Raw genomic sequence first — 24,004 nt, 5'->3', positions numbered from 1 at the left:
AATCCGCCCTCCACTGCAGTCCGCCACATCAGCGGCCAGCGGTAAACTGGAGAAGACCAAACCTCCACCCCCACGCCAACAGAAATACGCCCATCCCATTATGACCCGCAAATCCACGCGGCGGTCATTCAACCGCGGTATTCCATTGGCGGTACACACTGCCGCGGTCAAAATACACACACCTTTACAAACCCCTACCACATTGGACAATTTGAAAGGCACACACCTGAAACACATACACACACCACTCCCACACATCCAATACCATATAAAACACACACCCACATCACCCACAAACCCCTACCAACAAAAACCAGAGACGAAGGAGAGAGAGACACACATCAGAGAATAGATAGCCAGACACACAGAGGCACACCGCAACATCACACACACCACATAGAAGCACAAAGCACCACACACCAACACACACATCATCACATACACCACCCCACACCTCATACACACCACCCCATGGCACCACAAAGGCACCCACGCTTTTCGGACCGAGAACTCCGGGTCATGGTGGAGGAGATCATAAGAGTGGAACCCCAGCTCTTCGGCTCACAGGTCCAGCACACCACCATAGCGAGGAAGGCGGAGCTCTGGCAGCGGATCGTGGACAGGGTCAACGCGGTGGGACAGCATCCCAGAAATAGAGAGGACATCCGCAAACAATGGAACGACCTACGGGGGAAGGTGCGCTCGATGGTCTCGCGACACAACATCGCAGTGCAGAAGACTGGCGGGGGACCCCCACCCACTCCACCCGAATTCACAACATGGGAGCAGGAGGTACTCAACATCCTGCATCCTGATGGCCTCGCTGGAGTACACGGAGGAATGGACTCTGGTAAGTACAAGGCCAACCACTTCACCCCACACCCAGCATGCTAACCCCCACCCTCACCCCCAACCCCCCAGCACACATCCTCCCTGAGAATGTCTCCCCAGCACAACCCACCCAACACCAACCCCTGCATGCCACCCCCAAACTATGGACACCCATCACCTAAGCATGACCACTGCACATACCCATCACCCCCCCCACAAAACACCCTCACAACACCTCCTCCAAGGGAATGCCAGCACTGGGGGACAAGGGCACCTATAAAACGCAAGCTAATGCACACACAGAAACAATAACCATACCCTCTTACCCCATGCAGGACCCGAACGACAACACACCGGTCAGGAGGGACCAGAAATGTCCATCCCACCCCCGGAACAGGCCACTAGTGATGACAGCAGCTCTGTCGACCTGGAACCTGACGACCAGCCCGGACCATCGGGGACCTCTGGGCAGTCGATTCCCCTCACCCAGACACAGGCCACTGCAGACCCAACCCCCTCTAGGAACAACCGCACAGCTCCCACCCAGCGGGCCCATGCCTCTGTCTCTAGGACAGGTCAAGCAGCGGTGTGTCTACCACTACAGGGCCCCCAGGGTAACCCACCAACCCAACAACAACAGGGACCTGGGGGCAGTGGGAGTGGGCACACCGTCCAGGGGACAGAGGCCCAGGGAAACAGGGCAACTCGGAGGGCTGCTGTGCGACAGGGGGGGAGGAGAGGCCCAGGGAACCCACTCTCCAAGAGGCCCTCACCACCATCATGGCTGCCTACCACCACTCACAAGAGACAATGGCGACGGTACTGGCCAGGTTCCAGGAGATCCAGGCACAGCAGGAGCAACGCTACATGGGGTTCAGCGACCAACTAACCAACATCTCAACCGCTATGGGGAGCATAGTCCAGGCCCTGAACCGCATAGAGGACACATTTCGGGACCATGTGGCATCACACCGGGCCCCTGTCACTACCCAGGAACAGGAACAGCCTACCACCTCCGCCGGCGCTAGTGGACAGGAGGCCCCACCATAACGACAGCCCCCCAGAACCCCACCTCCTGCTGAACAACAACCGCCCCGCAAAAGGAGCCTGAGATAAAAAAAAACGACAGAGTAGGATGTCAAGTCCCCCGCCAGCATCACATACCCCCTCAAGTCCTCCCACTGTCCCACATGGCCACCCTGTCGAACCTTGAACTGCCCCTGCTCCATCCTGCCACAGGCGTATGGACAATGCACCTGTGAGACTGAGAACTGGACTCCGCCATGGACATTACTCCACCCCCACCCATCACTGTTTCACCATCATGTACCAATATCTATGCACTAAAAATTAAATCACACATTGCACTGAAATCAATCAGGACTCTGGCTGTCTTATTTACAAAAGTATGACACATTACATATCAATTACGTATTGTGAACATTGTGAATTACACATACCGAGGTAACTTAGCATTAGTCCATGGGCCAACCAAGCCGAGGTCACGCAGTGGCTCATACAGCACAGAAAAGGCAAGGGAAATTCAAACATCATGTCCATAGGTCTGGGGGGAAACCGACAAAGTTGAGATGCAGGAGGCTTTCAGGAAATGTAAAATGGCATGGGTGATCATTACCTGTGTGCTACTGGAAATACTGTGCTATTACTCTGTCCCTGTTGTCTGTGTCGTCCTCTGAGTCTTCCTCCTCTTCACTCTCCGCAGGCTCCACAGCTACTTCAACACCACCATCTGCACCATCCTCCTGCAGGAAAGGGACCTGACGTCGCAATGCCAGATTGTGAAGCATACAGCAGGCCACGATGATCTGGCACACCTTCTTTGGTGAGTACATCAGGGATCCCCCAGTCATATGCAGGCACCTAAACCTGGCCTTCAGGAGGCCAAAGGTCCTTTCGATGATCCTCCTAGTTCGCCCATGGGCCTCATTGTACCGTTCCTCTGCCCTGGTCTGGGGATTCCTTACTGGGGTCAGTAGCCAAGGCAGGTTGGGGTAACCAGAGTCACCTATTAGCCACACACGTTGTCTCTGTAGCTGCTCCATCACATAGGGGATGCTGCTATTTCGCATCACATACGCGTCATGCACTGACCCTGGGAACTTGGCATTTACATGGGAGATGTACTGGTCAGCCAAACAGACCACCTGGACATTCATCGAATGATAACTTTTTCTGTTTCGGTACACCTGCTCATCGTCTTTTGGGGGTACCAAAGCCACATGTGTCCCATCAATGGCACCAATGATGTTGGGGATATGTCCAAGGGCATAGAAATCACCCTTCACTGTAGGCAAGTCACCCTCCTCTGGGAAAATGATGTAGCTCCGCATGAGTTTCATCAGGGCAAACAACACTCTACTCAAAATCTTTGAAAACATAGGCTGAGACATTCCAGATGACATGGCCACTGTGGTCTGGAATGACCCACTCGCCAAAAAATGGAGGACTGACAAAACCTGCACCAGAGGGGGAATCCCTGTGGGTTGGCGGATGGGGGACATCAGGGCTGGCTCCAGCTGGGCACACAGTTCATGGATAGTGGCTCGGTCAAGTCGGTATCCTAGTATGATGTGGCGTTCTTCCATTGTCGACAGGTCCACCAGCGGGCGGTACACGCGAGGATTCCTCCTTCTCATCGCAAGTCCCAGCGGACGGTGCCTAGGAAGGACAACATGGAGCACAGAGTCAGCCAAACCACAGGTACGTACAGACAGCTTGCACAGTTAAAGAATGGCAATGGGTTGAAAGGCGTGTATGTGTGGCAATGCAAGGCCTAGGCCTGTGTGTCGCAGTCAAAATTTAAGCCATGTAGGCCCTTGAAATGGCGGCTGCCTGACCTGTGAAGTGGGACAATGGGATGTGAGGTCAATGCGCTGGCGGGGCACACCGTGGCGGTAGGCGGTCGAAGACCGCGGCGCAAAGCCGCATTGGTTAACATTGAGGCCTATGGGTTTCAGGAGCCAATGACGAAGTGCGCCGGCGGTCGCGGTATGCACCGCCGCGGTACGCACCGCCGCGGGCGTGACCGCCATTTTCTATCTGCTTAATCACTCGAGACCTGATCATCCACAGGAGAGGACCTATACTGCAAGTGCTGCTGTGACCTCGGTCTGGAAGATATAATGGCTGCTGCGACTGGGGAAAGGGCCCCTGCCTTCACGTCTGAAGAGTTGGAGAAGCTCGTGGATGGGGTCCTCCCCCAGTATGCGCTACTCTACGGTCCTCCAGACCAACAAGTGAGTACACCGGGTGCACATGGAATGGGCTATGCCTGTGTGGATTGGGGTGGATTTAAGGTGGTGGGGTGGGGGGCGAATGAGGAGTGCAACGCCCGACACATGAGAGCATGTGCCATATGGCAAAGTTGGTGGGGGGGGCCAATCACATCTAACATGCAGGTCATTGATGAATTCCTCCTTTCCACCCTGTACATGTCAAATAGGTCAGCGCCCATCAGAAGATCAAGATTTGGCGTGCCATTGCCAAGGAAGTTCGGAACTTGGGGGTCCACAACAGACGGGGCACCCACTGCCGCAAGAGGTGGGAGGACATCAGCCACGGAACAAGGAAGACCGCAGAAACACTGCTGGGGATGGCCTCCCAACCTAGGAGGGGTGCCAGTCGCACCATGACCCCCCTGATGTCCCGGATCCTGGCGGTGGCTTACCCAGAATTGGATGGGCGCTTTAAGACATCACAGCAGACACAAGGGGGTGAGTATCAGCACATTCTCCTATCTTTCTGCGCAGTGGAGGCGTCTGGGTGGGGGAGGAGGGCTGTGGGTGACATTAGGCCAGGGCGCTTTCTGTAGTGTAGTCCTCTCCCTTAGGCATGGCCCTGTGCCCCCGGCCCCCACCTCGGTAGGGTGACAAGTACAGCCATTGAAGGTCCTGCATCTCCCATGTGCGCGTTTGACGTCTCTTGGCCTGTTGTCCTAGTCAGTAGTACTGAGTAGTGTACCCCGAATGCGCGGCTTAGTGCATTAGGCTCCTGTGTCTGTCCTCTCCGCCAACGGTGTTGACATTGCATGCACTCAACCTGGTGTTCTTTTTTCTCCCCCCACCCTTTCTCTTCATCTTCTTGTGCATGTGTGCATTAGCATCATCAGGCGGAGGAGACTTGGCATCGGAGCACGAGGGAGCTGCAGGACACAAGGCCCCGGTGGGCCCAGGAACAGACACCGAGGGCACCAGTGATCCGGAGGGCGAGGGGAGCACCACGACGGGGACCGCTGGTGAGAGCAGCGAAAGCGACACGTCCTCGGACGGGAGCTCCCGAGCGGGGGCGGCAACATCCATGCCCCCCGCCTCTACAGGTACAGCCGCCACCCAGCGCACCAGCCCCGCCCTCCCAGCAGCCCCTCAGTCTTCGCTCCGTGCCGGTTCGCCCAGGAAGGCGCGCGTCTCCTTCGCCCCAGGCACCTCAGCCCCTGCCCCTGTTGCCCCTGCTGCCCTCAGTGCGGAGCTCATTGACCTGGTAAGGACGCTCATTGTTGGCCAGACGACCCTTTTGAATGCCATCCAGGGTGTGCAAAGGGAGGTGCAACAGAGCAATGCGTACCTGGAGGGCATTCATTCGGGTCAGGCTGCCCATCAACGAGCGTTCACTGCTCTGGCCTCAGCACTGACGGCAGCCATTGTCCCTGTTTCCAGCCTCCCTCTTCTTACTGCCTCCAGCCTTTCTCTGTCTCCTGTCATTCAGCCTATCCCATCCACACCATCAGACCAGCCTGCACACACCTCAACACCCAAGAGCAGCTCATCCAAACACAAGCACCACAGATCCCATAAACACTCACCCAAGCAACACCCAGATGCAGACATGCCAACAGCCACTCCCACCCCTGTATCCCCCTCCTCCTCGTCTCCCTCCTCCCTCCCTGTGACGTCTACATTCACACCTGCATGCACCCCAACATCAGCCAGTGCTTCCATCACCACCTCACCCTCCAGTACAGTCCACACTCGTGCAGTCACCACCCCCACTGCCATTTACACGTCCCCTGTGTCCTCTCCCACTGTGTCTGTCACCCCCTCTTCCAAGACACACAAACGCAGGCAGCCACCCACCCAACAGCCATCCACCTCACGACAGCCTACAGCACCAGCACCTTCACCCAATGACAGCACACCTGACTCTCCTACAACCACCTCCTCTACCTCCACTTCTATCTCCACTTCTCCTCCCTTTTACCTTGGCCCTAAAAAACTTTTCCTGGCTAACCTTGACCTCTTTCCCCCCGATGAGCTCCCCCATCCATCTTCAAAGAGTCCCAAGAGCACCGCAGCCACCACCAGCCCAGCTTCGGGTGTCACTGTTGTGCATGGGTTCTGGAGCCCACCCTTTGCCAGCAGTGACACATCCATCAGCAGCAAGGACACGTCCAGCCCCCCCCCCCCCCGGCAAGAGGACCCGCAAAAACAAGGGTCGCCGTGCGAGGACCGACAGGGCTGCCCCCAAGGAGCAATGTGCGGCCACTTCACCACCCACACCATCTAGGGGAGGCAAGGGCCCGAGAGCCCCATCAAAGGAGCGGAAGGGCAGCAGGAGCGCGGAGAAGGTGGACCCCACATGCCACATCCCAGCTGGGAAGGAGGACACTAAGGAGGCCAGGAGTCCGTCCCCGAAGGGTCCAGAAACGTCACGGTCCGAGGGCAACTGAGACGGGAGTCCAGGCCAGGTCTGGCTCCCTTGACCTGCTGGATGAGCACCGCTGAACAGGGCCCGCGGTGCAGAAGAGCACCGCTGAACAGGGCCCCGCCGTGGAGATAGGCACCGCTGAACAGGGCCCGCGGTGCAGAAGAGCACCGCTGAACAGGGCCCCGCCGTGGAGATAGGCACCGCTGAACAGGGCCCGCGGTGCAGAAGAGCACCGCTGAACAGGGCCCCGCCGTGGAGATAGGCACCGCTGAACAGGGCCCTGCCGTGGAGATAGGCACCGCTGAACAGGGCCCCGCCGTGGAGATAGGCACCGCTGAACAGGGCCCCGCCATCTCAAGCACCGCTCCGCTGGGCACCGCCGTCTCAAGCACCGCTCCGCTGGGCCCTTCCTGTCATGCACCGCTCCGCTGGGCACCGCCGTCTCAAGCACCGCTCCCCTGGGCCCTTCATCTCAAGCACCGCTCCGCTGGGCACCGCCGTCTCAAGCACCGCTCCGCTGGGCCCTTCCTGTCATGCACCGCTCCGCTGGGCACCGCCGTCTCAAGCACCGCTCCGCTGGGCCCTTCATCTCAAGCACCGCTCCGCTGTGCAGCGCCGTCTCAAGCACAGCTCCGCTGGGCCCTTCATCTCAAGCACCGCTCCGCTGGGCACCGCCGTCTCAAGCACCGCTCCGCTGGGCCCTTCCTGTCATGCACCGCTCCGCTGGGCACCGCCGTCTCAAGCACCGCTCCGCTGGGCACCGCCGTCTCAAGCACCGCTCCGCTGGGCCCTTCATCTTAAGCACCGCTCCGCTGGGCACCGCCGTCTCAAGCACCGCTCCGCTGGGCCCTTCCTGTCATGCACCGCTCCGCTGGGCACCGCCGTCTCAAGCACCGCTCCGCTGGGCCCTTCATCTCAAGCATCGCTCCGCTGGGCACCGCCGTCTCAAGCACCGCTCCGCTGGGCCCTTCATCTCAAGCACCGCTCCACTGGGCACCGCCGTCTCAAGCACCGCTCCGCTGGGCCCTTCCTGTCATGCACCGCTCCGCTGGGCACCGCCGTCTCAAGCACCGCTCCGCTGGGCCCTTCATCTCAAGCACCGCTCCGCTGGGCACCGCCGTCTCAAGCACCGCTCCGCTGGGCCCTTCATCTCAAGCACCGCTCCGCTGGGCACCGCCGTCTCAAGCACCGCTCCGCTGGGCCCTTCCTGTCATGCACCGCTCCGCTGGGCACCGCCGTCTCAAGCACCGCTCCGCTGGGCCCTTCATCTCAAGCACCGCTCCGCTGGGCACCGCCGTCTCAAGCACCGCTCCGCTGGGCCCTTCCTGTCATGCACCGCTCCGCTGGGCACCGCCGTCTCAAGCACCGCTCCGCTGGGCCCTTCATCTCAAGCACCGCTCCGCTGGGCACCGCTGTCTCAATCACTGTTTATGGTTCACTGTGCCCACCATGCCTCCTCCTTGACCAGTGGAGACTGTCATCCACCTGATGGACTGTGGCTTTGCACTCCCCAGGATGGTCCAGTGGGCAGCCCACCCACTGTAGAGACATTGAGAGACTGTGGCTTTGCACTCCACAGGATGGTCCAGTGGGCAGCCCACCCACTGTAGAGACATTGAGAGACTGTGGCTTTGCACTCCCCAGGATGGTCCAGTGGGCAGCCCACCCACTGTAGAGACATTGAGAGACTGTGGCTTTGCACTCCCCAGGATGGTCCAGTGGGCAGCCCACCCACTGTAGAGACATTGAGAGACTGTGGCTTTGCACTCCCCAGGATGGTACAGTGGGCATGGTGGCTCCTCGTGGATCTGGCGTCGTGGACTCATGTGGCTGTGGTGCCCCCCCCTTCCCTTCCCCCTGAGGTGCCTGTAGTTTTTACATCTGATGCCCCTGCAGTGTTCTCTCCAAAGGACTCAGGTCTCCTGTGTGGGCTTTGCCCTTATTTCTCAAGACTTTGGCCCACGGACATGATGAATTCGTAGGATGTGCAGGACTTGTTACTTCAGTTATACACTGATGTGTATGTCATTAGTTTTCTTGTGAATATCTTTCATGGTTGTACGATAATTTTCTGGAGCTTTTTGGTACATAAATATTTATTCCAAATTTGATTATGTCCTAGCATTTTTCAGGGGTGTTTGGGTGGTGTCACTGTGACTTGTTGCTCTGCATTGGTGTGTACATACTTGGGGGGGGGGGGGTCGCATATGTGTGTGCCCGTAACCTTTCGTCCTCCCCCTCCCGTGTGTCGTAGGTGCAGTACTCACCGTTGTCGTCTGCGCCGGACTTCGTACTCGTGGTAGATGAGAAGGTAGACGAGAGCAGGTAGGATGTTTAATTCGGGTTCCATGCTGTCCTCCTTCCTCCTGGAGTGCGTAGTGGTGAGCGTTTTCCCGTCCGTAGTCTGTTTCCGCCGTGTTTTTATCGGCGGTGCTCCCGCCCCGGAAAAGGTGGCGGATTGGTGAGTTGGAATAGTGTGGGCGGTACATTGGCTGCCGCCTGGCTGTTGGCGGTGACCGCCGCGATGTTTGTTTGTACCGCCGTGGCGGTCGGAGTGTTAAAGTGGCTGTCTGTGTTGGCGGTTCCCGCCAGGCTCAGAATCCCATATTTTTTACCGCCAGCCTGTTGGCGGGTTGGCCGCCGCTTTAACACCGACCGCCAGGGTTAGAATCACCCCCTCAGTCTTGGGAACTTCAAGGCTTAAGGCTGAAAGGCCCAGGTCTGGAGCTATCATGGATGCTCCCCCTTGTCAAGAGGAGGAGGACCACTAAACGCTTTGTTGGGCTGAGGAGGTCACGCCATAGCGCTGTGAAGTCCTCAGCAGGCAAAGTTCAGCTCAGGCACCCAGGCGCCTGCACATTAGAGGGTTTGGCTGCCTGCCCTGAACATGACAAGTGGCTGTCAGACTGACCTTTGCTCAGTCTGACAGAAACTCTTCGTATTTGGACAAATGTAGAGGGTGGGGACCCTCCGCCCTTAATAACAGGCCACCGCTGGCCGGTAACCTCACTGGGTGGATGTCCATGCTGCTGCAGCAGCTCGAAAATGCAAATGTTGTCTCTAAAAAAATCATAATGCTTCTATCAAAATAAATCAATAATCGATGGAGGTAGATGGTGTAATAGTGTTGGTGTCAGTGGACTATTCTTTGCCCTACAGACATCTCTGTTTGACCACATGATCAGAGATTGGAATCCCTGAGGGTTTTGAGATTTATAAAACTAGTATAATTAAGTTAGGCAGTAATAAAGATGTGTTATTTGCCAATTACAAATCTATTAAATATATCCAAACAAATTCAGATTTCAATAAATCTTATTACAACCCAAAATGTTATTTCTTTTACTACATTTACAAAACAGTTCACAAAGGCTTGCTAAACACAATGACAAGGACAAACCTATTGGGCCAGCACTTCCTCGTGCACTGCTAACAAGCTGCTCATTGCTGCTTCCAGTGACCCACATCCCTCACATTCACTGCTACACTGGGAGTCTTAGAATGAGGTTTCCTAGTCTTTACTAAAAAGTATGCTAAAACCACGTACAGATCGCCTCCACGCATAAGCATACCAGGGCAACCATCTCTGAACGTTTTTAAAAATATTTTATTAATAATTAAAGTATGGGTAAAAACTTTTTCATAGGAACCATGAGTATGGAAGCAATGTTAAAGTCAATAGCTCCATAGGCGGCCATAAAACCCAACCCTTTTAGCTTTGCCAATGCTTGCTCATTTTAATTCCTGAAATCTAAAATATACTATGAAAACAGTGTAATATCCTTCAATGTACCTGTTTGCTTACTTCCAGCACTCGACTGTCTACATGCATGAATCCTTTTGCACCTGAGAAGAGTTTTTGTCTGGTCTCTCGCTGGTTTTTTGCTGTCTTGTTTGGCTCCTGCTGCCCTGGGTCAGCCACATTATGAGTTTGGGAGGTTGTTCCAGGATGGGTGGACCCGCCTTCACTTTTTGTGCCGTGACAGTCCACTTTTCCTTTCGACCAAAGCTTCTCAAGTTGTCGTCTCTGATGTTCTTCAACAGGATGGCCAATGTGCCCAACTTTGGTTTCCCAAAACTGAAACACTTTCTTCTTAGGTGGGCTTATAGATCTCTCTGTTGTGTCTTTAGGTTCACCCAATTCTTTGGTTGTTTTAGGAAGGACAACCTTTTTCTCAAGTTTGTTCTGCTCATTTTTCAGAAAAGCAAGAGGCTGGGCTTCTTTGGGTTTACGCCTGCGCTGTGGTGGCGTGTTTGCGTTGCACAAATCTAGGAACTTGTTATTCGTGTTGATTGTCAGACTGGAATCTCTTCTGGTCTGTACTGAGTTTAATTTGCAGTTTGTGTTTTTGGATGTTGTGGTTTTTGTACCTTTGTGGTTGTTGCTGTTGGCGTTTGATGGTATTGAACCATTTAATGAAAGTTCTTTCCCCAAGTGGAAATTCTTAGAGATGCTGCTGCCGCCGCCCATCTCCTCTTGTGATTTCTCTGTTTGTACTGGCGGCGTAGACATCTGTGCGCTCTAAAGAAAGACAAGTCAAACCATATATTCAATTAGAGCTTGCTTATCAACTCAATATCTCAGACGTTTGAAGAATCCAGAATTAGTATCCAATCAGAATGTGCTGGTTTCAAGTGATTAACAAATCAGCATGTGATATGTTACACTTATGTTTACATTTGGTAAGTAATCGAATGTCACATTGCAAACAAGTAGCTAAGACATCTTCACAGGTGATTCCAGGCCACTCTGTTACCCAAGGGGTAGTTCAATGTTTGCAAGTAAGTATTACATCAATATTCGATAGCCATGCACCATAGTATAGCTTAGACTCTCATGTTGTTCTCAGTTTACCTTGCTAAAAAGTGAAGGATGTATTTTATTTCCTATAATGCATTACCATAGTATCCCCAGCCAAAGTCCCATTAAACTATTGGTATCTTGCTCGTTATAAGGACAATATTTTTTGTCTGGAGTCAATGTACAAGAAATGTGGATTCCAATCTAACAGAATAAACAAATCATTGGTCAGCTTGTATTTTCTGCAATTAAATACTCTTAAAATGTCTCTGCCTGTGGTTAAAAAATGCATAGGCAGATAGATTCCTGGCCAGCTGCATTGAACCCCAGCAGTACAATCAATAAACAATTTATCATAAACAGTGAATGACAGTGAATTTTCAAGATAGGAAGTTGAGTAGAAGTAGATATGGATGTGGATTCCAATCTAACAAAATAAACAAATCATTGCTCAGCTTGTATTTTCTGCAATTAAATAATCTTAAAATGTCTCTGCCTGTGGTTAAAAAATGCATAGGCAGATAGATTCCTGGCCAGCTGCATTGAACCCCAGCAGTACAATCAGTAAACAATTTATCATAAACAGTTAATGACAGTGAATTTTCAAGATAGGATGTTGAGTAGAAGTAGAAATGGATGTGGATTCCAATCTAACAAAATAAACAAATCATTGGTCAGCTTGTATTTTCTGCAATTAAATACTCTTAAAATGTCTTTGCCTGTGGTTAAAAAATGCATAGGCAGATAGATTCCTGGCCAGCTGCATTGAACCCCAGCAGTACAATCAATAAACAATTTATCAGAAACAGTGAATGACAGTGAATTTTCAAGATAGGAAGTTGAATAGAAGTAAATATGGATGTGGATTCCAATCTAACAAAATAAACAAATCATTGGTCAGCTTGTATTTTCTGCAATTAAATACTCTTAACATGTCTCTGCCTGTGGTTAAAAAATGCATAGGCAAATAGATTCCTGGCCAGCTGCATTGAACCCCAGCAGTACAATCAATAAACAATTTATCAGAAACAGTGAATGACAGTGAATTTTCAAGATAGGAAGTTGAGTAGAAGTAGAAATGGATGTGGATTCCAATCTAACAAAATAAACAAATCATTGGTCAGCTTGTATTTTCTGCAATTAAATACTCTTAAAATGTCTCTGCCTGTGGTTAAAAAATGCATAGGCAGATAGATTCCTGGCCAGCTGCATTGAACCCCAGCAGTACAATCAATAAACAATTTATCAGAAACAGTGAATGACAGTGAATTTTCAAGATAGGAAGTTGAGTAGAAGTAGATATGGATGTGGATTCCAATCTAACAAAATAAACAAATCATTGGTCAGCTTGTATTTTCTGCAATTAAATACTCTTAAAATGTCTCTGCCTGTGGTTAAAAAATGCATAGGCAGATAGATTCCTGGCCAGCTGCATTGAACCCCAGCAGTACAATCAATAAACAATTTATCAGAAACAGTGAATGACAGTGAATTTTCAAGATAGGAAGTTGAGTAGAAGTAGATATGGACATCTAGGCATTCATCAAATAGTTTAATTGGCAGGTGAGTGATCTACTCAGGAATTTGCTTTTCTCAATGTCCACTGGCCATGGCAGTGGGTATTGTGATGTCACAAATAAACTATATTAGATCAATGGGCAGTTGAAGGCTCGACTGAAGACAATGGAACAGCAGCTGTTGTCAACATTACAATGTCCTAATCTGCAACCTCTCCCCTGCCTTGCTCGGGATTTGTGGATTATGCAGGACAGTAAGGGAGGCAGAGGCTGTGGGTGATGGTTGCAGCATCCTTCCCCCTCTCGTCTCTGGGAGTTGACAGTGGAGTTGTGGGAGGAAAGGTGGAGTGAGGGATTCCTGGTAGGTGTCTCCACCTGACTCTCTAAATGAAGCAAAGAACTTTGGCTGAGCAGAGGGAGATGTATGGGCTACTGATGCTTCACTCCTCTGACAATTCCTGGCGTCCCTTCATGCCACTTACTGTAGTGCTGAGCAATGCAAAATGGGATCCCCGCAGTTACAGACATGAGGTGACAGCTGGAGCCACCAAGAAGGCAGTGAGAATCTGCAGAAAACTGCTGGGGTTAATAAACCTGCTATATCTTGCAGCAGTCTTTTTTTATTAGTTCATTCCGTCCTGATTCAGTGGGATGCTTCAAGAGCCTATGGCCACCTTTGCCTCAAGTCAGTGATTCTTCACGTCAGTTTTGAGGCAAGGGTCTGTAAGGATTTGCTGACCCTGGAGTGTGTATATATATATATATATATTTATATATATATATATATACATATACATATATTGCACTTAAAAAAACAAAGGTTACAGGGACGTTATAGTTAGGCTCACATTTTCAATGTACAAAGTAACTCGTGCCATAAGGTACTTATAACTCACGCCCCCTCCATGCACAGTTTTATCGGCAATTTTTTTTACTGCAAATATTACATAGATATTGTCAATGGTGTTATCAAAGATGTCATGAGTGCAGTAATTTGTGGGGCATTAGCAGTGCATGGCGAGGGCACGAGTTGTAGTTACTTGAGGTAACTCTATAACTGGTGAATTTCTAAGGTTTTCTATGTTTAAAGGCCTAAATCTTCCCTTATTATACATGTAAGGCACCCCTAAGGTAGGCCCTAGGTAGCCCCTTGGGCAGGGTGCGGTGTATGTTAACAGTAGGACATTTACTCGTAGGTTAACATGGGGGCTGCCTTTAAATAATGTTTAAGTGCAGTTTCCCTTTGGGATCAGACAGAGATCTGGAGTTTGGGGCCTCTGAACTCATAATTTTAAAATACATATTTTGGTAAAGTTGGTTTTTAAATTGTCAGTTTGAAAATGCCACTTTTAGAAAGAGGACATTTTCTTGCTTAGACCATTCTGTGACTCTGCATGCTTGTGTATTCCCTATCTGGGTCAGACTGACTGTTGGGCTGTTTGTGAATCTCCACTAGACAGTGACACATAGGGAGCTGGGGTGTAGCCTGCATATCCTGATGGGCCATCTGGGCTAGAGTGGAGGAAGGAGTGGTTACTTACCCCTGAATGGGCTGTGCCTGCCCTCACACAATGCAGTCTCCAACCCCCTGGTGTGTGTCTGGGGCCTGGCCTGGGAAAGGCAGGATCCTTTAAACAACAGAGACTTTTTTTTTAAAGTTGGGCAGCTTCAAAGGCAGAAAGGGGTATAAATATTAGACCCAAAACCCCAGACTTTTGGATTACTTCAAGATTCGAGCTGAACCTCTGACAGGAGAAGAGGTGAGGAGCTGAAGGAGAAGTGCTTTCCCTGTCTGTGATTGTGCTTTGTTGGGCTATCCTGCAGTTGCTGCTTCTGCCTGAGAAAGGAAACAAAGTCCGGACTTCGTGGTATATTCCTGCTTGAGAAGTATCTCCAAGGGACTGGACTGAGCTTGCCTCCTGTTTTGACGTCTCAGGGACAGCAAAGACTTCATAAACCAGTCTCTGAGTATGCTTGCTGTGGACTCTAGCTTGCCAGAGGGTGCCATTCCAGTTCCTGGGCCCCTGAAGTGAAATCTAGTGAAATTTCCTGTGAAATTACTTTGGACAACTCCGTGCGACTTCGCAAATGAAACCGCTGCACGAAACCTGTGACACCACCTGCACCTGGATTCGTGGTCATCGCCGAGGCGTGACAACTCCACCGTCAATGCAGGTCCAATGTCGATGCAGTTGCTGATGTTCCCGAGAACCCGTGAGATCGAAGGGTCGGAAACCCAACTATGTCGCAGCGCTTGAGGCCCAGTGGGGTGATCGCAACCCCATGAGGTTGCCCCACATTGCCTTGACTTCATCGGACCTCAACCCTGCCAGAGGTGCCCAGGGACCGACACCTCGCAACCTATGCTGCCTCACTTCCACCACTCTGCAGCAAGGACCAGACGCCTCTTCACGAAGTCTCCGCTCCTTCGCCCCCCAACTCTGGAACCAACTCCGCCTTGGATCCAGTGACACCTTGCTTCCGACTCCATACACTGGCTTGTTTCTTCACTTTTTGCTTAAGGTACTGTACCTGGGGGTCCATGGGACTCCATAACCGGTGCCAGTGGCATTGCATTGTGGGAAACAACTCCGTCACAACACCTCTTTAACATCAAATTGCAGTATTTGTGCCTCTAGGCACTATTTTTGTGCCTTTATTGAAAAATTCATATCTTTAATTGTGTATGTCGGATTTGTTTCGTATTTGGTCTTGTTTTTTTAGATATTTACTTTTTTTCTAAACCTGTGTGGTGTCCATTTTGTAGTGTTTTCACTGTATTACTGTGTGTGTTAGTACAAATACTTTACACATTGCCTCTGGATTAAGCCTTTCTGCTCGTGCCAGCTACCAAGGGGGTGAGCGGGGGTTAACCAGGTGTGAGGGAGGGTCCTTGCCAACTGATTGCCAACCAAAGACCCCATTTCTAACAGTACCTGTAACCTTTGTTTTTTAAAGTGAATTTCTATGTTTTTATTTAATTCAGTTTCCTAACTATAACATCCCTGTAACTTTTGTTTTTTTTCAGTGAATTTCTATTTTTCTTTAACCATATATTAGTTTTTATCACTATATGTTAATCCAACCACTGCCCCACATGGCCTTCGGCCGTGAGCAGTGGCGGTTGGCCTGCAGCCAGACCCTGGGGCCAACCCCCTGTAAGCACCCAATCTTGCACCGAGCACTGCCATCGACCATGCAAAGCAGAGGTTGCCAGCAAGACCAGGCCTGCAGCTAGACCCTGCAGCCAACCACCCAACTCCATTCTGTGCATGGCCCTTTGGCCGTGTGCGGCGGAAGTTGGCTATGGCCTCTCTGGGTGTCAGAATAGATGTGAGAGGGCGTATCTGGGTGTGCGAGTTGCTGTTAGAGTTTCTATCTAGTATGAGAGTATGTACATCAGTGTTTTAGTGGGTGCATCAGTGTGTGCGCAGGTCTGTGAGTGGGTGCATGAGGCTATCAGTGGGTCTGTGAGTGGGTGTGTGAGAGTGAGTGTGTGTGAGTGGGTGCGTAACTGTCTGAGTGGGTCTGTGAGTGGGTGCATGAGGGTCTGACTGGGGTTTTGAGTGGGTGCACAAGGCTCTGAGTGGATCTGTGAGTGGGTGCATGAGGGTCTGAGTGGGCCTGTGAGTGGGTAAAATTGATTGAAAGAGAAACAGATAAAAAGAGAGAAAGAAAGTGAGAGGGAGAGACAGAGAGTTCTTTAGGCTTTGGTGTATGATATATTTAGAATTAGATATTTCTGTACAATTTAAAATAACAAATGTAACTATCATTTTTAAAAATTAAAATAATTTGTACTTAAAAATAAAATAAAAGCGGGAAGTGAGTCCGGGTGGACTTGACCCCTGAGTGCTCAATGTGAAGGGCCTTAACCTTCACACGTAGCTATAGCTTTCTTTTTGTTAGCTCTTCCGCGGTCCCTACACATTTATTTATTTATTTTTATTTTGCACAATGCCCTTTATGGGCTATCTGGCACCACGGGGAAGCCTTAAGGCTTCTCACATGGTGGCATTGCTTCAGCAAGCACGGAGCTGCTTTAACAGTAGCTTCCTGCTTTCTGAAGCATCTCATCAAGCTAAAGACAAGTCCCAAAATGGCTGCCAACACTTCCAGGTTGAAGTATTGGCAGCCAATAAAATCTCAGTCGAGATCAGGACTATTGAAAAGCCGTCGCAACCCTGGATATACAAATTTGGATTTCCTTTAATATCTCGAAAACTACTGAATGTATTTACTCTAAATAATACAAAGGGTGATCTGCAGACAAAAAGCTACCTTTTTGCCAAATTTGGTGTAATTCTGTCCAGCAGTTTGGGCTGCAGGCATGTCTAAAGAGTCTAAAGAAATTAACATGGGAAACGCACATTTTTTTGACCCCCCACCACTTTTTCTTGGCCCCTCTTGACGGATCACTCCGAAACTTCCCATACACAACATGACTTTTAAAGGCACTTTTTTGGAAACTTTTGTGCCACTAGGTACTTATAATTAGAACCTAGTTTCTATAGAAAAAGCATTTTTTTTACTTGTGAATATCTTTGGCGCCGGGTGAGGAATCTTCACAAAATTTTCCAAAGAAATTGGACGCTTGCATGAGCTGCTGTCTGGAAGGTTTTGGGGTGATCCGTTAAGCAGGGACCGAAAAAAGGGGGTGTCCCAAAATGCTTTTTCCTATTTCAATTTTCCATAGGTACTTTGAACAGCGATAACGCCCAAACCACTGGACGGAATTACACCAGATTTGTCAGAAAGGTAGCTCTTGGTCTAGGAAGCTACCTTTTTGTTATTTGGTGTAAATCCATTCAATAGGTTTTAATTAATTAAAGAAAAATCAAATTTGTATATTTAGGGATGCAAAGGCTCTGCAAAACCCTCCCGATTTTGTGCTGAAATCTGATTGGCTGCCAAAACTTCAAGAAGGAAGTGTTGGCAGCCATGTAGGCACTCAGCTTCAGCCGAGTTCCATACAAAAGATGAAAAAAACAAAAGGGGCCAGTGTACGGACACCCTGACCCCTTAGCTATGGTGCTGGGGTCCCAGAGGGACCACACCCAAGGCAAAAAAGCATTTTGTTAACTTTTTTTGCCTAGAATCACAGCTGATCCATGAATCTCAGGGGGAAAAAAAAATAAAACAAGCGTAGACGCCTGTGCTTGTTTTTGTGAGGCCCCCAGGTGGGCCAGGGTCATTGAAATAATCAATGCAGTGGCCACGGGGACCACCGCCTCCCCGAGGCGCTAATAAAAAACATTGAAATACAGGGCTGGAGGCCACCTGCCCCCCGCAGTCCAAGGAACCACAACCTCCCGAAGGATATTTCAGGTTTGGGGGGGGCGCGCAAAAATGCAGGCAGGTAAACAGAGGAAACTGCTCTCACAGAAAGGGAGCTACTTTAGCAGCTCCCTCTCTGTGACAGCAATGCCGGCTCCCACAGGAGGTATAGAGCAGGCCTGGACTGCAGGGGCCTTCAGCTCCACCTGCGGTCCCCAGCGCTGTCACTGGATGCCCTGAGTGGCACCCAGGTCATCTGGCCGGTCCCCGTGGATAGGATCCCCGGGGCCGAGATCGGCCTAGGGAGGGGAGCTGTGCAGCCCCATTTACCCCCCAAAAGTTAAATAATTAGGCCGGGCCCTGAGGGATGGGGTCCCCAGGGCCGAGATCAGCCTGGGGAAGGGGGCCACGCAGCCCCCATCCCTCCCAAAACAAATTTAGACATCACCCCGGGGGAGGGGGTCCCCGGGGCTGAGGCCAGCCCAAGAAGGGGGCCACAGGGCTTCTCTCCCCCCCAGAGAATTAATATATTGACACTGGCCCCAGGGGATGGGATCTCCGAGGCCAAAATTGGACCCCCTTCCCAAAAATAAAATATTTTACAAAGCTGGGTCCAGTGGCTGGAGTCCCGGGCTGAAATTGGCCAGAGGAGCGGGCGGCACGGACCTGGCCAACTCCTGCTGCATATGGCCAAAGGCTGTGCACAGCGAGGGGTTGAGTGGTTAGGGGAGTTAGTTGCAGGGACTGGCCGTAGGCCAGACCCTGCAGCCAACCACACCGCACACGGCCTTTGGACGTGCGTTGCACAAGGTTGGGTCGTTGTAAGGGGATGGCCGCAGGGCCTGGCTGGATTAATGTATAGTAATGAAAATTACTTTATGTTAAAAAAATCATAGAAATTCACTGAAAAAAAACAAAGGTTACAGGTATGTTAAGGATTAGGAAATAGACTTAAAAAAACATAGAAATGTACTTTAAAAAAACAAATGTTACAGAGATGTTATAGTTAGGCTCCCATTTTAAACGTACAAAACCATAGCTATTCACCTGTTATAGTTAAAGTTATCTCAAGTATCTATGGGCCAGATGATCAAAGCTTTTTAACGGACGCAAATGGTCCATGCGACCACTAAAAAGCTGTTTAGAATGTTCAAATGGAAATTGCGATTTGGTAACTTCTTATCAAATCACAATTTGGCATTGTAATTCTGTATTACCAATGGCATGTTTAGGGCGGCCCTTCCTAAATTCGAATCGCATTGGTATGTTTGAATGTTTTGTGACGGAAATGTGGTCACAAAACATTTGCAGGTTACTACCAATTCCAAATTTGTGGTAACCCATTTGCATATGGTAAGGGGTCCCATGAATGTCTGCAAAATATTTTTTTAAGAGCAGGCAGTGGCACCACAGACCACTGCCAACTCTTAAAAAATGAAAAGAAAACTTTTAATTTTCTTTTTATAAATGCAGACCGTTTTCCTTTAAGGAAAATGGACTGCATTTAGAAAAAAAAAGATTGCTTTATTTAAAAACAATCACATATATGGTGGCCTGCAGGCCACCATCCCAGTGTATGTTTCAGATTTCCAGTAGGCCACAAAGAAGCAAGACCTACCTCATGAATATTAATGAGGTAGGTGTATTTGTGGCCCACTGGGAATCGCAAATGAAACCCAAACGAGTTTCGAACATTTGAAATTGCGATTTCCTAATTGTGATTTGCATAGAATCGCAATTAGGAACTCGCAATTCAAAACATACGTACATTTGGCCCTGTATCTCGTGCCCTAGGGTAACTAAAGCTCACACCCTCACCATGCACTGCCAGTTACCCCACGAATTATGCCACTCATGAGATCTTGACACCGTCATTGAAATTATCAATGTAATATGTACAGTAACATTCCTGACAAAAAAACTGTGCATGGTGGGGGCGTGATGAATAGTTACCTTAGAGCACGAGTTACAGTTACTTGAGATAACTCAAACTATAACAGGTGAATTTCTATGGTTTTGTACATTTAAAATGTGAGTCTAACTATAACGTCCCTGTAACCTTTGTTTTTTTAAGTGTGTGTGTATGAGGCACTGCCGACACATTGTCTGGCCGTAGTAATTGGAGCGGAAGAGTTACCAGAGTCTGACAAGGATATTAAAACATTTCTCCATCGGATAACATTGGGCTTACAGCATTTTTCTCTTAGTGATTCACTAGGTAAGTGATATATTTGAGTTTCAAGTCATGTGCTGCCCCACAGGATCTTCTAAATAATATATTTGCTTGTCCTGCTTCCTACTTCTTAATAAATGTTTTTGTTCAAAGCTATAACACATATTTGGCACTGTATTTATTGGATGTTAATATTTATGATTTAAAGAGCCTGAATTCCAAGCCTCTTTCACTACTTCCATAAAAAGCCAATTATACAAAAGAGAAAAATGTGTTTGTCCAATTGGAATTCAATAGTACCTGATGCCCTGAGACACTAGTGGTAAATGACACTACAAAGTAACCACTGACAGCCCCAGAGCCCTGATAAAAGTTCTTAAATTAAATTCACACAATAAACTCTATAAACAATAAGAGATGTTTCTATGAAAATGAGTAGAACTTTATTTGCATTTTGGGAAGGTATGTCCTCTTTCTAGTTTTCTCAGTGACCCTGGGTTGAAGGAAATACAGATCGGCGGGTTTGCATGAAATAAAATCAGTCTCCAAAAGTAAAGTCATCCAAAAAATCAACTAACAAAATGAACAGGAGGCCCACTCAAGTAAAAGGTGAAGCTTTCAGGGTGCTACACCCCAGGTCTGAAAGTACAGGGCTACTGAGGATCTGGTATTTGAGGGGCCAGATTGCTCGGCAATATTCAGAGGAAAAATGCTAGAGCTTTTAACTTGTCCTGAAAGTCAATATCTTTAGTTGTGCAGGAAATGTCTGGCTTGCCTGGAACCCCCAATAGGCACCAAAAACTTTTGGGCACATTTTCCTAAAACTGTTCAGATGCAGTCTGTATTTATGGTTGGCTTTGGCACCCACACAAGACAATTTACCTTTACAACTATGTTCTGAACCTATAATTTCACTATTAATAATGGAAAGAACCATCTCAACTTTGGGAGGATAAAATATTTATGGGCTTATTGAGAGGGTGGTGGACATGATAGTCCGCCACAAGTGAGTCAAAGTACCCTGTCGACTAAATGCATGCTCTCTCTGCTCTGTTTAGAGTCAGGGTTACTGCCATGTTTCCACCAGCGGAACCTGTGCTGGCACTGCCACTGGAACCCTTTGACCTCTTGGGTATTGGGCCCTCAGACAATGGATGTAAAACGACCCTTCCTATTGAGGGCTGATGTTCAGACGTCACTTTTTCCAGTTTGGACTGCTAGGGAAAGCCTTTAGTAGGGAGTGTCAGTGAAACTAGGAGAGACTGGGGTCTGTGCTAAGGTGATCTTGGGGCTGACCTGTCAGTGATCTCGAAGTGTGTTGGGCCTATTGGTTTATGAGGCAATTTGGTTTAAAATTTGAAGTGTAGGGGCAAATTTATGAGCGGTTTGTGCCATATTTGCACCACGTATGTGTGGCGCAAACCACCAACTCACATTTTTAAGCCACTTTGTGTGGCTTTGAATGACTTCAAAAATACGGAATAAGGCAAGGCCAAGCAAATCGGTGCGTTGGCTTACTCTGCCCAAGTGAGGCTTTCCATGGGCACTGTGTTGGTGTTCCCACACAACTCCCATGGTTTTTGACACATTTCTAGATTTACCAAACCAGGTAAACCTGGCATTGCGCTAAAAAGATACGCCTCCCCACGAGAGGGGTAACAAGGAGAAATAGTTGTATTTTTCCTTGTTACTTCCTCTTTCTGTGTGCACAGAGAAGGTACTCGCGCTTTGAATCTCGTTATGCGCCTCTATATTGCGATATTATTTTAAAAGCTACCTTTATAACTATTTGTGTTCTTTTTTAGTTGTTTATTGTCCTGATTTTATAGGACTTATTGTAACCCCCTTACCTGCACTCTAATCGGTTCTCCCACCGCTGTTTGGCGGGTCCGGTCTCTGGGGTATTGATTTTGGGCGCCATCTTGGAGTGGTGATCACTCTGGGTGGGGTTGCTGACGAGCGGTCTAGCGCTCCGGCTGAGTGTAGGGACGCCTATTTAAAGCTCCCCCCCACCGCGCAGCGGATACGCGCAGCGGGTGTGCCTTCGCTGTGCCGGAGTCGTGCCAGAGTCCTGCCCGTCTGCACCCGTCTGCGCTAAGGAAGCGCGGCTCGTGGCAGAACTCTGGACCTGGTAATCATGACTGTTCGTTTGAGAACCTATAGTAGGTCCGATTTATTGGCCCTTCGGGGTCAATGTACACGTTGCGAGTGTCCGCCTGTAGGCCCGTTGTGTGGCCCATATCACTGTAGGTGCGGTGTATGGTCATTGGAACCCCCTTCCCTTATACGCTCCTTAGGGCCTGCTGTAAAGAGGATAGGACAACGGGACTTGAGTATCTGGAGCTTAAACGTCAGATCTGTGGTAAAGCACTATCAGGAGATTTACGACCTTCTTGCTGATGGTTTGCCGGATGTGCTTTTTCTGACGGAAACGTGGCTCCAGGACTCTGACTCCTCGATAACTAACTTAGCTTTTCCCCCAGAATATGCTATTTTTACTTTAAATCGTACGACTAGAGGTGGAGGTATTGCGATGGTCACCAAACGGTGTTATCCCTGTCAGTGGAAAGCCGCTGAACTTTTGGGGTGTGAGGGTGCCCTATTTAAAATAGCGTTTAGTCATCAGTTTACCCTCTCTGGGTTATTAATTTACCGGCCTCTGGGCTGTGATTCTGTTTTTAGGGCTGCTCTTCCTGAGTATATTAGCATAGAGGCACTAGGATGCGCAAATTTTAATGTTGTGGGAGATCTTAATCTCCATTTGGACTGTCCTTCCTTACCTACTATTAGGAGCTTTTTGGCGGATCTTGAGGCTTTACAGCTCTCGCAGATGATTACCTTCCCCACACATAAAGGTGGTCATATTCTTGACCCGTTCTTCACAAATTTAGAAGGTCTCAGAGTTCTTGGTTCCTCTCAGTTGGTCTGGACAGACCACATGCTGGTGAAAATGGCATGCTCTCTGTCTGACTCTCCTTTTGTATCTCAGGATAGATTTGCTCTTAAACGACATTGGAACAAATTAAGTCTGGAAGATTTCTATCATCAGCTCGAGAAGGCTCCTTTAGGTCCGCTCACCGAGGTCGATTGTGGATACGACTCCTTCTGTGAGTGGATTTCTGGTGCCCTCGATTCTCTGATTCCTATGTGTTGGTCTAAGTGTCACCGGAAGGAGCCGAGCCCTTGGTATGACACTTCCTTGGCATCTCTTAAGAGGGTCTGTAGACAGGCCGAAAGACTATGGAGGAAGTCATATGACTCTGATCTGAAAATATGTTATCTTGCTAAAATTAAGATTTATCACAGGGCAGTGTGTCAAACTCGTGCCTCCTTTTATGCTCAACAGTTTCAGAATTCTACCAATCCATCAAAACTTATTTTTGAAGTATTAAAGGACCTGATGGCGAAGAGAGTAATTGCAGGGGAATTATGCTCGGATTCACACTGTGAGGGTCTGGCCTCTTTCTTTTATGAAAAAGTGCAAGCCATCTATCGCACTTTCCCAACGGGTTCCCTGATGCTAGAGCAGGTTGGTCGCACCTTAGGTGAGGGGGAATGTCTTTCCATCTTACCCCCCTTATCTCTGGAGATGTTTGACTATCTCAGCGCCAAAATTAAGTCTGGCTCTCCGGCTGACCCGTTGAAACCGGCCCAACTTAAGACTCTGGCACCGGTTTGCCGCTCCCCGGTACTGTCCTTGATCAACCTGTCCCTTTCTTCTGGAGTGGTTCCCGCTAGATGGAA

At 49.3% G+C, this 24,004-nt stretch overlaps 1 protein-coding gene across 1 annotated transcript in view; it reads right to left on the bottom strand.

Annotated features, from left to right (window-relative positions):
• The window catches only part of LOC138250283 (kyphoscoliosis peptidase-like), a 398,104-nt gene that overhangs the window by 297,423 nt on the left and 76,677 nt on the right, over positions 1-24,004 (bottom strand). The window contains exon 2 of the mRNA XM_069205011.1: positions 10,286-11,014. Coding sequence (XP_069061112.1) covers positions 10,286-11,005 — 720 coding nt within the window. The 5' untranslated portion in view covers positions 11,006-11,014. The remainder of the gene's footprint in view (positions 1-10,285; positions 11,015-24,004) is intronic.

This window comes from Pleurodeles waltl, chromosome 1_2 (genome assembly GCF_031143425.1).
Source record: "Pleurodeles waltl isolate 20211129_DDA chromosome 1_2, aPleWal1.hap1.20221129, whole genome shotgun sequence".
Lineage (NCBI taxonomy): Eukaryota > Metazoa > Chordata > Amphibia > Caudata > Salamandridae > Pleurodeles > Pleurodeles waltl.
Note: the sequence above shows the minus strand (reverse complement) of the source record. Positions and strands in the feature narration are given on the sequence as shown.